The 14,043-nt window shown below is 41.3% G+C and overlaps 1 protein-coding gene across 1 annotated transcript in view; it reads right to left on the reverse strand.

The window, feature by feature from the left end:
• The window catches only part of clstn1 (calsyntenin 1), a 38,582-nt gene that overhangs the window by 5,340 nt on the left and 19,199 nt on the right, over positions 1 to 14,043 (reverse strand). Inside the window, exons 3-15 of the mRNA XM_078254776.1 lie at positions 12,214 to 12,409; positions 10,972 to 11,180; positions 10,325 to 10,474; positions 9,867 to 10,052; positions 9,505 to 9,753; positions 8,447 to 8,568; positions 7,541 to 7,703; positions 5,891 to 6,048; positions 5,407 to 5,555; positions 4,437 to 4,681; positions 1,558 to 1,728; positions 1,027 to 1,172; positions 702 to 837 (exon numbers count right to left, since the gene is read on the reverse strand). Coding sequence (XP_078110902.1) covers positions 702 to 837; positions 1,027 to 1,172; positions 1,558 to 1,728; positions 4,437 to 4,681; positions 5,407 to 5,555; positions 5,891 to 6,048; positions 7,541 to 7,703; positions 8,447 to 8,568; positions 9,505 to 9,753; positions 9,867 to 10,052; positions 10,325 to 10,474; positions 10,972 to 11,180; positions 12,214 to 12,409 — 2,280 coding nt within the window. The remainder of the gene's footprint in view (positions 1 to 701; positions 838 to 1,026; positions 1,173 to 1,557; positions 1,729 to 4,436; positions 4,682 to 5,406; positions 5,556 to 5,890; positions 6,049 to 7,540; positions 7,704 to 8,446; positions 8,569 to 9,504; positions 9,754 to 9,866; positions 10,053 to 10,324; positions 10,475 to 10,971; positions 11,181 to 12,213; positions 12,410 to 14,043) is intronic.

A 14,043-nucleotide genomic window follows, 5' to 3' on the forward strand; every position in this document is an offset into this window, starting at 1 on the left:
TCCCTCCAACCTGCTCCACTTTGCTCCATATTAACAGGAAAGGGCCTCTCTTTTGCGTGGCAAGCTTAGTAAGCCTGACAGCCCAGAGGATTACTGAAGCCAGGAAATAAAAGGTTGTGTTCAGACCGCCGCATGTACAGATGTCACAAACAGCACTCAAGTATAATCCCTAAATTTGTGCCAGAAAAAAACACCCAGTGTTTCATACTTGCCCTACTTCTGATTATTAGACTGTAATCCATCTCTAACAAAGCTTGCCACACCAGAGGCCAAACAGATTTTCTACTGTACCAACAATTAAGCAGATTAAAAGTTTGATTGTGAGGTTTGGTATTCATTTAAATGTATGAGTAAAATGCGCCAATTGGGTAAAGTTTTAGTAAGCAAAAATGACCAAGTTCATCATCATTATTCATCAAGTGATTGTAAAATATATATCATGATGCCTGAAAGTTTGTTTTTAGGCAAGATGTAAACATGTATAAAAACTAGAAGAGTCAGTGTTAACCAGAATTAGTTTTTCTGTCCTTTAACATGATGACCAGTTCAACAAAATGACATTAGCTGTCGCTAAGACAGATCAGCTTCAGTAGATGTAAAAAAGTGGGCACAGTTTTGGTTTGTATGATGCAATGGACAAGGTAAGAAACATTCTTTCTTCATATTGTTTTTGAACCCTAACAATTTACATGTTGCAGTACCTGAGGCCTGGTGAGCGTTGACCAGGTTGTGACCGGACAGATCCACAGAGGCATGATGCACAGGGTTAATGAAGTTGGGCTGCACCATGGCATTGTTGGCATGCTCCACAGGATTGGCTGTGTGGATTACATTCACCTAGAAAGAATGAAAACCAGAAACACACATGTATACTGTCACAAAACATTGCAAATAGATCCCCACTTTAGATGTAGCTCAAGTATTGTGAGGAGACACAAGAATGTTTCGGTAAAATTAGGGCACTGCCTGCACTCCTCTGTCGTGAATGAGTCACTGTTATGTGATGTAACTGACAAACGGTCATACCTCGACCTTGAAGTCATTGCTGATGTAGCGACCGTTGAGTTCGGAGCAGACCAGTTTGAATTTCCTGTCAAAGAGAGCCTCGGTGTGCCAGTTCTTGTAACGGATAAGATGCAGGACTTGCTCGTAGTTGGCCATGGTGTTCACACCTGGAACACACAGAGGGGAGTTTGTGTCAGAGAGAAATTTGATCAGCAATCATCAGAAAGTGTCAGGAAAGCTCTCTAAAGTAGTGTGTGGTTTTAAGATTTAGAAATGTATGAATACTCTATACTAAAAAGTATACCCTAAGAGACGGCATATTTGGTAACTCTGACTTCCAATCACTCTAGTTGACAGTGTGAGTGCCTAAACTTTAAATACCTACACATGTACATTATACTGTATATGGTTACATATTTTTAGTGTTTACATTTGAGGCTTCAGTATTAAACAGATTTCAAAGAATTTACTTCTCATGTAAAGCAGATATTTTCTGCAAAGCTATTATTATAGCAGCGCTAGGTGCTAGTTCGAACAGCTCCGTGTCCGTACCGGTGATGACGAGGCCCAGGTTAGAGGAACTCATCTCCAGGCTATGCTGCTGCAGCTGGGACATGTCCACCTCCAGGCCCTCGTGCTCCCCATCCAGCTCGTCTCCCACCACAGTCACTTCACATGTGTCCAGGTTGTGCATGATCTCTTCTGACACCACTGTCTCTTGGACTGAATGAACAATGGAGAGAAACGATTTAGAAAGAAGAGTTGTAGGGCTCGTCTCAAATTTAGGATTGTCCACTGGGCCTGTAATGATTGTTTGTTGATGGTGTTAAACGAGTCATCCATTTATTTAGCATTGCAGTCCTATTACATGTCGGACTCACGATGGAAAACATGGATCAAAAATCGATGCGGCAGAACCAGACCAGAACCTTTTTATTCCAAGCACTCTTTTTCCTTCAAAACCTGGCGCCTACATTACCCACAATACAACTGACAGATGGGTCAGAGAGTCAGGTGTGTTATGCTAGTAGAAGCTAATGTAGCCTCGAGCCGCTAGCCTCAAGCAGAGATGAGAGGTGGGCTACAGCGGTCTGGTAAGATCACTTCTTTCTAACTCAACACCTCCAGACTGCTTTCATTTTCAAACTTGTAGTCTTTTCCCCAACCGACGCTGACCTCCAGACTTGCTGTATAAAATTGGTGAAGTTTAACACGGTAACACTAGAAATTTATACAAGATGAGAAACACATGATATTCCTATACTAAACACACTGTTCTAATGCACAATTTAAGATAAAAATAGTTGCCTGTTCATGTGAAACTACTTGTTCACAAATAGAAAGACCAGTTAATGAGCCACTCCAAAACATTTTTTTAAAAGCACTTAAAAAGGTTGAGGGTTTATGAACTGAATCTAGATGAGTATGCAATCGAGATAACCCAATATGGGCCATCACAGTTTGATCATTAGAAATGATCAGCAATAGTACAGCCCAACCTAAGCTGCTCCAACATCCATTGTCAATACAACAGGTAGGCTTAGCTACTCCGTTATTGTACCACATATCAGCGATAGCTGCCCTTCATCATGAATTACTGCAGGTTGACCACAGTGTTGTTAACAGCAAATACGTTCCATGTTTAAAAAGCAGTATGGCGCTACTTTATAAGTGACTATTATGTAACTTTTACACGTTTCTGAAACTGTGTAATGTTCCATCTGATGATCATAAATGACCTGTAACAGCAAACGAGACTAACAGTGAAAAGAACGCTAGTTTTATATAGTTTTTAGTAATGCCTCTAGTAAAGTCACAAAATGATTTACGGCAGGTAGACCGTGCAACACAGCAAGAATTCTGAAGGGTCACAGATTTCGGTGTTTCACCAGAAAAAGCCTGGGTTAGTGTATCCAGCCAAAGGCAGCAGGAGATTTCTTTATATAGGCCTAATTGCAACTAAAAGCTAAAAGGGAAAGTGAAAGACAACGGGCAAAACCAAGTCAATCTCAGTCGTTCTTTTAACAGATGGAGACAATTACCGGATTGTAAATGATTAAAAAATGTCTCAGAATTGGCCCTCAGGTATGTAATATGTCTATGTCATTCATAAAATAACTGGACAATGCGCGAAGTGGTTGTACGCCAGTAGCCTACATTAAATTACGTCCCCCTTCCATTTAGCGCGGACGTTTTATTCCTTTGTGTCCGTGTTTGTGTTGGCCTACTATTTTCTTTTCCCTTGTCCCCCGGTACCTGTGTAAAGCATCCTTGGGTTTCATGAAATGCACTATATGAGTTATTACTACGTTGGTTGCTACAACAAACTCTTAATGTTTGGTTCGTGACACAGTGACAGTGATACCTGGTTTAGCTCACGAGACATCCAAAGTAGGCTAAGTTGCCGTATGCAACGATGCATCTGTAACATATTCTCTTATTGTAAATGAAAGATTTTCTGTCTGAGCAAAATATTCATCGCCACTATATGACCTCCCAGTAACGCTAACTCAGTAATCTACAGTGGGCAATACAGTACCGTAAAGAAAAGACCTTTTCGACAGCAGGTGTGGTAAAAACACTACCACTTTTGTCCAAATCAGCCTCTAGAATCAACACAAACTGAAAGTTACATATAGTCACTTTAATAATATATCTTCAGTTAGTGTATTTTCTATTTGTTTAAGAACAGAGATGTAAAACACAGAAAATAGTTCAGGAACCCATACAAATAATAGGTATGACTATATTTTAATAGCCCAGCTGAGTCTTCTCCATTTTGCTTGTTTACCAAATTAATCTTTCATGCACAGTTTGCACCTTTTGACTCTGTGGAAGCTGCTATTAATTGATTCAGTCATCTACTGTGACATCTCTTGTTTGTTGGTTGTGGAAGGTGGGGCAGGGTAATGCAGGTAATAGCAACATATCCCTGTAAGCCCTTTTGTCCCATATGGCCTGCTGTTCACCACAGGACATTGCATCTCCCTGTATCTGTGTCACGTCTATTGTCTCTCCACGTCTTAGCTCACATACGAGCCTAACAGATGGCTGGCTGGTCACTGCCCCTCCCTCCCACTAAGTAGTAAACAACTTATCCCTTTCTCCCTCCCTCTCGCTCTGTCTGTCCAATCCCTTCGGCCTCCAGGCATAATCCTCAACATTACCTTCTACTGTACATCTACACCGCCATCAACTGTACATTCACATTTGGTGTCTAAGGTAATTCAACCAAGGCAACCACTGTGTACTGCACTGCCTCAGAGGGCATGAAACTAAGATTACATATGTGGTCGTTTGAAGTAGAAAGTGTATATAAATCAGAGGATGAGCAGACTGTTAATCAACCCAAAATTGGGTTAGCTATATCTACAAATTCCCTATACCATTATCTGGGGTTAATGTAGGGGTCACATGTGCATTTCTCTCACCCGTAGGGTCATCATCAGCTCCCTCTGTCGCTTCAGACTCAGTGTCGGCCTCCACTTCGCGGGTGATGGTGCTCACAATGCGTAGCTCGGGAAACAGCGTCACACCTTCCTGGCTCTCAAATTCAGCAGCACTGCGAGCAAAGTGGTCGATGCCGCTCAGGCTGATCTTGGGCTCTTCGGGCTGCAGCACCATCACATAACCTTCGGCATCTGGCACTGTTACGCAGGACTCCTCGTTGAAGCATCTGAGGGGAGATTCAAGTTTAAATACCTAGAAACCTGTATCGTTTATCGTTTTTTGATTAGGTTGCTGGTTCTCCCTCTGCTTTAAAATACATAAGGGGCATTTTAAATGTGCCCTGCTTCCATAATCTAATGTATGTCCGGTTCAGGCAGGATGATGGGGAAAGACAAAATCCTGAGATGGACTCTTACAGCTTCATAATAAACATGGCAAATTAAAGTGAATACATTTGAGTTGCCCTCACAGTTAGAAAGTAATAATTTTGTCTAATTGCTCAGTCCACCCAATGAAACTCTGCTGATACAGATGTGTGCATATGCAAATAAGAAACAATGTTAAACTGCAACACTAACTGGAACTGATCTTAGAGTCGTCTCAGCAGAAACCCGAGTCTTAATACATTCTTTGCATACATCATCTGTAAATGTAATGCTGTTTTGTTATTCACATTTCAGTCCCTGAATACATCATTGTTATAAAATACATCAGAGAGAACTGAAAAAGAAAATGCAGAATCTTACAGCTCCTTCGTCATTCTCCGACCCTTTACTCTCTGTTATGGAAATTAGGAAAAACTGCTGACCTGATCTATTTTACCTCATGAAACCATCCTTACATTTAAAGCAGAAAGACAAACCCTCTCTGAATGTCTATTAGGCAGAAAGTACCTGTTTCACAAACAAGATCATAACTACTGGGGAAGTATTTTTGGCTTCTGCTACTTACTTGACGGTGGTGGAGATGCGAAGGTGCCTGATGCCAGGGGTCGGGAACTGGCGAGAGTTCAAGTAGGAGAGGTGCTGCATGACTTTGTCAAAGGCATCAATGTCGTCGCCCTCCACGGTCAGAGAGGACTGGTTGGGGTTGAACTCAACCTGAGAGAAGAAATCAAGTTGAGTCATTTGAGGCAAGATTGTCTAATGCCATGCTTACACGTAAAAATGTATTAGTGTGATACTAAGCTATTAATAAAAGTCATTTAACATGTGTCACACAAAGCACTTGCACCCATAGTCCAGGAGAACCTGTCAATGTTCACCATACAGCTGAAATGGTCAATTTGTTTTTTATTTTTATTTTTTTAATTTACACTTAAATGCAACCTGTGAAGGATTTGAGTGCACACTTTTCTTACCCTACTAGCATCCAACTCCTAAAAGGTTTGCAACCAAGTTTGTTTTGTGTCTCTAAAACACTGTGCTCTCCTCACCTTGGCAGCTGAAGCTACTTCCTCAGGCAGCTGCACATCCAGTCCTTCCTTGCAGGTGTACAAACAGTCGATCACCTTCTTGTTCTCCAGCTTGCCAGAGCGGATCATGAGCCCCGCTAGGTTCCCTCGGAAAAACTGGGCCATTCGAGCATTTCCACCTGGGCACATCAGGATAGTGAAGAGGAGAAGCAAACAGAACACACACATAAAAAAAATAGTTAGTTAAGTGTACATTCCACAGACTTCACCATTTCTGGGCTAGTGATTCAAGCATGCTGTCTCAATGTGCAAAGCTGGCATGAATGGCGTTCATGCAAGTTAGTATGTGTGCCCTTACAAGGCCGGAGGCCTAGTGAGGGAGACAGGAGAATGATGGATGAGCTTATACACGCTGTATGCATGCAACATCTGCATTAACCGAGTGAACCGCTGCTATACTGTGGAAAACAAACAGCAAAAAAACACTCAAAGGTATTATCTAAGATAATGGTGAAATAAATCTTCTTTAGTCACCTTATTTTCACAAAATAATGGAATCTTAAGGACTGCAAAATGTTTAAAATACACAAAAAGGATGAGAGTGTTTCAGTATTGCTGGTGGTGAGGTGCATTAATCCTTTCGAATAAGAGGTGAAACAACTGTGTTGTCTTCTTGCTGAACCATAATGAGTGTCTGCGCCACTGCACCTGGACCTCCGCATCTCAAAGTCACACAGTCATCCAGCAGTGTGTGTGTGTGTGTGTGTGTGTGTGTGTGTGTGTGTGTGTGTGTGTGTGTGTGTGTGTGTTGCTGTAGCACTGTTATCTGATATGGAGGAGTTACTGCTTCTGACCCAAAGGTCATGTTCTGAAACAGCTATCACGACCAAAATGCTGCAGCCAGGTCAGAGTTTTGTGCTCATTATATGTCTACTTCTGCTCTGTTTGTGTATTAACTACCTGGCTGCTGCAGTGAGAAGAGCGTAAAAATGGAGAATGAAGAAAACTAAACTAAAATTAAAAAAATTAAAAAAATGATGCAGGCAGCATTAAAAATCAAACTCATTCATACTGCATCATGCTCCAAACAGTTATGAATAAACAAATATTTCTGCATCTAGAATGTGTAAGAATCATTCTAGTCAAAATGGAATGGGGATGCAGTTAGCTTGGTGGGACATTGTGGACACATGGACATATTTGAGGAGTAAGGGAAAGATTTGAGCAACCTGAGGTGGGCTCAGAGACTGACTCAGTGTCATTGTCATGTCCTGAGTTGTCTGTAAAGGACAGAAACAAGAGAGCAGGAAGAGACAGGGAGGAGGGTTGAGGATCTGTAGTAGATTCAGATGCTAAATACGAGGCCATGGTGCATCATTTGAGAATCTAACAAAGAGTTAATAAAATAACATGCACAATACATGTTTACACAAGCTCTAATCAAACAAATATAATAATAGATTATCAGGTAGCATTAAAGCACTTTTCGTTTACTATTTTAGCCACCAAAAAAGCAAAATGTTACAGAAACCAAAAGACAATCAAATATTTTCTTTACGATGTATTGGTGCTTCAGATTTATTTGTAAATGAATACATTTTGTCAAACAAGAGAATTATGGCTCATTTCATTTGCAGAGCATTCCTCCAAAAAATGTATTAAAAAGTTTACCTTGCCAGCAGGCACCAATGGTGAGCTGAGTTTCGATCTTGGAGGAGTGCAGTGGGTAGTCCTCTGTAACCAGGAAGGGCTCAAAGGTAGTTCCATCCACAAACAGGGACACAGTGGGCAACTCCACATTCAGCACATAGTGATGCCACTCTTTGTCACACGCCTGTGAAGAACACAACAGAGAGAATGAAAATATTAATAATAATAAATTGTATTTAGGAGCGCCTTTCTGGACACTCAAGGTCACCTTACAAGACAATATAATAGTAATAATAATAATAATAATAATAATAGTAAAAACAAACAGAACATTACTAAGTACAGATTAGTGGTGATCATGTTGGATATGCCAGTGTGGAAAAAATGTGTTTTCAAGCGGGGTTTGAAAAGGGAAAGCGAGTTAATGTTGTGAATGTCTGGTGGAAGGGAATTCCAGAGGCGGGGGGGCAGAGATGCTGAAGGCTCTAAACCCCATGGTCGTCAAACGGGCAGGAGGTGTAGTGAGGTGAACAGATGAAGAAGACCTGAGAGTACGTTGATATGAAGGAGGTCAGTGAGATACAGAGGAGCAAGGTTGTGAATGGACTTGAAGGTGAGAAGGAGAATCTCAAAATCAATGCGGTGTTATACTGGGATCCAATGAAGCTGCTGAAGAACAGGAGTGGTGTGACTAAAAGAAAATGTTCCGGTGATGATACGAGCTGCAGAGCTCTGAACCATTTGAAGTTTATGTATAAGTTTGAGAGGAAGAACAAAGAGAAGAGCTGGGGGGAAAAAAGCTGGAATGTGGACTGTAAAAGTTACACAGTGCTGTGTAACTAACTTTTTTCTTGGTTACATTTCATGTGACACAGTCTATCACCCTCTAAACTCTAAACACAAAGTTTGGTAAAAGAAGCAGCTGACCTGGTCGAGTTTCCAGTGAAACTCGGCTGGTTTGTAGTTCTCGGCCTCAGATGGATCCTGACGGAGGAGGAGGATCAGCCTGCAGTTGTGGACGTACAGCGAGTAGTGGTGTCTGTTCATCTCTGCAGTGGAGAATATGAGAGGGGAGATCTAGATATGAAACTGTAGCTCTAAAATGTAAATGCAAACATGTAACTGAATATATGTGAATATTTAAAATCAACTGCAATCTTCTATAGAGGCCACGAGAAACAATGAAGCAACTACCACACAATAACATTAAAGAGAAAAGGTTTGTGTAACCTATGGTTTGCTGTTACATTTACAACTGATGACTACACAAAAAGAGGGCAGTAAATTACTTTTAAACACAAGCACAAGCTTGTAGCCATGTAATGATGAAATATGTGACTACTGGAACTTGTCATCAGCCCATGCCAATTTCATAATTTACAAACATGTCTGAACAGGTTCTCACGGTGGCAGAAAAGATTGGCAACCAGTTTCACAACCAATTCCTATTAACAAATGTACTGTTCTCTAACCTGGAAATGCAACTGTAGGTCATTTTCTTGGAGGAAAAAATACTGGACTCCAGTATGAGACATGTAATCAATTACTCCACTAACAGGAAGTCAATTCAATTTCCATTTTGAAAAATAATTTTCATCACATGATCATGGGTTTGGGGGCTTCCTGTCCAGGGCACAGCGTCTGATGTAATCCTTCTTATATAAGCAGTCAAACAGAAGCTGATGAACTGCCTCTCACTGACAATGGCAGAGACTTTACAGTCAATAAGATCAAGGAGCTTGTGACCAGTGACCCCACACACAAAGTTTACAACTAGTGACAAAAATGGAAAGGTCAGTGAGCACTCGGCAGAGGTGGGAAAGTTTCCATGTGTTTTCAGCCAGCTGAGCACTAAGACTGATTATAGCCTGAAGCTAAAGGTTTTTTTTATTAGAGGCATATGTTTAGACACCATATGTGCAAAAATAATGAGTATGCCACTTAGACAACTTTCAAACAGTTCTACTCTTCTCCGGGGACGTTACCTGTCTTGTCAGAGTTGCAGAGGATGGTCTCCTTCTCATGGGCCCCGGGGCCATGTCTCATCCACACAGAGATGGTGAAGGGCTCCTTTAGGCTGGTGCTCACCATGCCATCAGGAACCTTGATGGCCTGGGTGCCATTGAACTCAAACACCTGGTCACTGTCATGCCCGTTATCGGTAGGCAGCCCTACCGTCCAGTTGGCGGAGCTGCTGGGTGCAGGCAGAAGCTCCACGGTGCCGGAGCTGGCTCCTAAAAAACAATCAAAGAGGACAAAGGCATTTATATTGGCCACTTGGAGTTCCTAAAAAAAAAAATATATATCACTACTGACAATAATCATTTCCAGTGGAGCAGTTACTTACCACACAGCTTGTGCAGTGACTTCTCAGAGTAGGTATCACGGTCGCAGCCCTTCCCAATATGGTTGGTTTCCAGTTCAATGTTGGCTCGGATGGATGTGATTGGCTCATCACAGGTCTCCAAGTGCATGCTGGGGAAAAGGGCCAGGCTACCTGTGCCAGGCTCGTATTCAATCCTCTTATTGAAACCTGAAAGACGAAGCCAGAGGTAGGAAAGAATGAAAGGATGTCCTTCAGCACAGCACCGATAACATGTGAGGAGTCCATACAGGGGCTGTCAATGGTAATTACTCATTAAGAAGTACTTCAGTTCTTTCAAACATAATAAAAGGCCTTGTAGCTTAAAAGAGGTAAATAACCTTTTTGACAATGGCATCAGTGGATCGCTTTTGTTCAACACAGAGACACGCCTAAACAGTGATGTTTGGCGAGCTACATCGAGTAGAGGAGAGCTTTGATACCTTGCCAGCTGGGTTTGCAGGTGGGCTTGACGCTGATCTTGACCAGAACGTCCTCGGAGGCACGGTTCTTTCCACAGTCGTAGGCGGTCACAGTCAGCTTGTACATGTGCTCTTTGCCGTAGCTCAGTTTCTCTGTGTTCTTGATGAATCCTGAGTGAAGCAGGAAAAAAGAGAGAGCGTGAGGGCCGCACTTTGTTTAATTTCAAAGCTGCAGCTAAGCTAGGAAATGTATTTAAAAAAAACTTTGAGCTGATAAGCAGCAGCCCAAAACAAAGTATTTTCAAATATTTTTTAAAAAAGGCTGCCAAATTGAAATCTTTGCTAAATAGCTCAAAAGTGATTCGCTGTCAAACTGAACTAAAAGCGCAATATAATAATTGACATCTCTGAAAAGCCTGATCTGGTTTTTACTGGCTCTTTCATTTAGTTATACAAGACATGAAGATAAATAATCCTACAGTCCGACACAAATGACCAACTGGGGTGACATTTCAAGGAGACCGTCATCGTCTCACAAGGCAACAAGCTGCCTTGAATTCTAAATGACAGTCTTGCGTTTACACAGATCAATGTGATGTGTCTTACGCATGCACTGCAGGGTTTACCCGACAAGCATTAAAACAAGGCTGCTAGGTGTAGGTTCTTACCATCTTTGTCGATGGTGAAGGGCACATCAGGGGTGACAATCTCGTAGTTGCAGATTTGGCTAAACTGGAAAGAGCAATCGGCGTCCACTGCCTCCACCTTCAGGATGCTGTCATACTTCTTTCCCTCGATAACGGTGGCTTTGTAGGACTTCTCCTTGAACACTGGCGAATACTCATTGATGTCATTCACCTGGATGTGGACAGTGGCCCTGAAATGGACATGCTTGAGTTAGGACACTGTCAGCTAGGGATGTTCAAAGACATACTTACTTTATAAAAGAATGTGACGACTGTCAATGACATGTCATATTAGTCCTGTTAAGTAAAAAATACTTTAAACAAACTTTTTGGGGGTCAACTCTTCTTTTTTAAGATTATTTTTTGGGCATTTTAGGCCTTTATTTCTGACAGGACAGCTTAGACTTGAAAGGGGAGAGACAGGGGGAATGACATGCAGCAAAGGGCCGCAGGTCGGCGTTGAAGCCGTGGCCGCTGTGTCGAGGACTAAGCCTCTTTATGTGAGCGCGCGCTCTACCAGGTGAGCTACCCAGGCGCCCATGGGGGGGTCAATTCTTAATTAACCTGGTACATAAATGTATAAAAAAATATTTGAGGCTTGCTTCTTGCTTGTACAATTTACAGCGCAAGTTCTCGCTTGTATCCAAGCAAAACTGGTATTGTTACTGAAATTTCTCTAACCTAATTGATATCAAATTGAAAATGTAATCGAATCGGGACCTTGTGAGCCAGAATCTAATCTATTCGGGGAATCATTGGCGATACCCAGCTTGCCCTATTGATTACTCTACCGATTATTTTCTCCATTCATCATTTTGTTTATAAAATTCCCCTTATTTCCTACAGCCCAAGGTGACATGTTCAGTTGTCTTATTGTGTGCTGTAGCTGTTTTTATATATATTTTTTATGTTTTGAATTGCTCTTTAATGTAAAGCATTTTGAATTGCCTTGTTGCTATACAAATAAAGTTGCCCTGCCTTGCCTTACCTTACCAACCGAGACATTCATTTTTTAAATTACTGAAACAATTGGTCAAAAGCAGTTACAGATTCATTTTCTGTCGATTGACTAATTGAATAATCGTTGCAGCTTGTTTTATTTTTTAACTAAACTGACTGCACTCTGATTGTTTTAACTGCAGTCAAACTGTACAGAATCTGGTTATGGAAAAGTTGTGTTCAAATCAGGTACAGACACTTCTGAACTGGCAGAGGTTAACTCACTTGTGGGATTTCTTCATGTTGGCACCATCAGGACCCTCTCCACAGTCGTAGGCTTGGATGGTGAAGGTGTGCTCCTTCTGCAGCTCGCAGTCCAGCTTGTCCTTGGCCCGGATGACCCCCTCGCCAGTGGACTTGTCAAGGACCACTGCCTCGAAGGGGACATTCTGCCCATGGATCCTGAAGCCGCAAATCTCACCTGAACACGCCAAGAGCCAAAAGAGAGTTTGCTCAGAATGACTGACGTCAGGTGTGACATTTTATTGTTCAAATCAAAACTTATGTTAACAACAAAACCATAAATTCACGCAAAAAAAAAAGAAAAAGATCAGCCACAGGTTTTGGGTGCCAGGGAGTTGTAGATAAGGGTGGGTGGTGTCTGTGGAGGAAGCCCAAAAGCACTGTCATATGGGTGAGTACTTGGGGGGGTTGGGAGAGGGTGTGGGACATTTAGTATTGTAGAAGACGGAGTGTCTTTTCCAAGCCACTTGAAAACATTGCATCCAGTCATGCAGGCAGAAACCAAAAAGATATGGACAGGCATTTTACACGGGTACTTAGGATTTTAGAAATCAAATTTATGAAACCAAGCCAGAAAAAATAAGTACATAGAGAACAGTATTTAAAGTGAAGATCATTTATCTCTGTAATGAATAAAATGACAGCCTATTGTATGATAGAAACAAAAATTAACATAAATAAAAGAAACTAGTATTTGCAATAGAGCATTATAGCCTAGTGATAAGCACCAATTCCGTCATCAAAGCCCAAAAATGTCTGTGAAAAGAAAAAAATATATCAATAATATTTGAACACCTTCAAAAATATTTTTTCTTAATCAAAGAAATTCTTCCTGTGTAATTTCGCCTTGCACTCAAAACTACTGCAAAATAAATCAATATCAAATTAAACCATAAGAGAGCTTAACTGCTACAATAACAGTAATCAAACAAAAAATACTGGATGAGAACTGGGGTTAGAAATATCAACTTGCTTGACATCCACATCAAATGACAACTGCAGCCATGCTAATGGTAGAGATTAGTGGTGGAGAATTAACTCAATATATCCACTGAGGCAAAGATGCAACAACAGACACTTTGCAGCAGAGAGAGTTTGCATTAGTTAACAATCTCAGCAGCTTTCAGTTGAAGACTTTCATGTCAGAAAAGTCCACAGGAGTCACTGTACCTGCATAGATCTGAAAGGTCGCAGAGAGGCACCATGAACATGGATGATGCCTTTAAGACGTTCACATTAAAATACCAATTCTAGTGTCAATTTCTGCTCCAATTGCCATGGGTGTTAAGAGGTTGTGAAATCATCTTGTGTGTCCTTTCAGATTTGACTTGATTATTAAATGTGGAAATAATTGGCTTTTTCTTCCATATTTTTTAATTAAAAGGATTGGAAAAAATGGCAGCAAAGTGACTGAAAACTCCTGTTTTAAAGCAGCTTTCTGTTTCCTGGTGACAGCTGAAAAACTGTTAGGGTCTGCAAACTGCAATGGATGTCTCATGCACAGATATTTCTAAGTACAGTCAGCCCCACATCACACTTTTCATCCAGCTGTTGGCAGTCTAAAAAATTGAGGGTGAGAAAAACATAAAATCGAGAAAACCAAATGGGGAGATTACAGAGCATGGCGGGAGTTTCTGTGTAAAAGTGTGGATGCTGTTTTTTGCGTTAGTGGGTTAATAGTAACAACTAAGCACAAGGCAGAAGAAAGAGCCCAAGATCACCTTCTTTAGTGAGGGTCACCTCAAAACTCTCTACAGGGAAGAGAAGATAAACCCAGATCAGTTAAAAGAAACGTTAGGATCTCAGAGAAAA

The sequence above is a fragment of the Sander vitreus genome, chromosome 7 (genome assembly GCF_031162955.1).
Source record: "Sander vitreus isolate 19-12246 chromosome 7, sanVit1, whole genome shotgun sequence".
NCBI classification, from domain to species: Eukaryota; Metazoa; Chordata; class Actinopteri; order Perciformes; family Percidae; genus Sander; species Sander vitreus.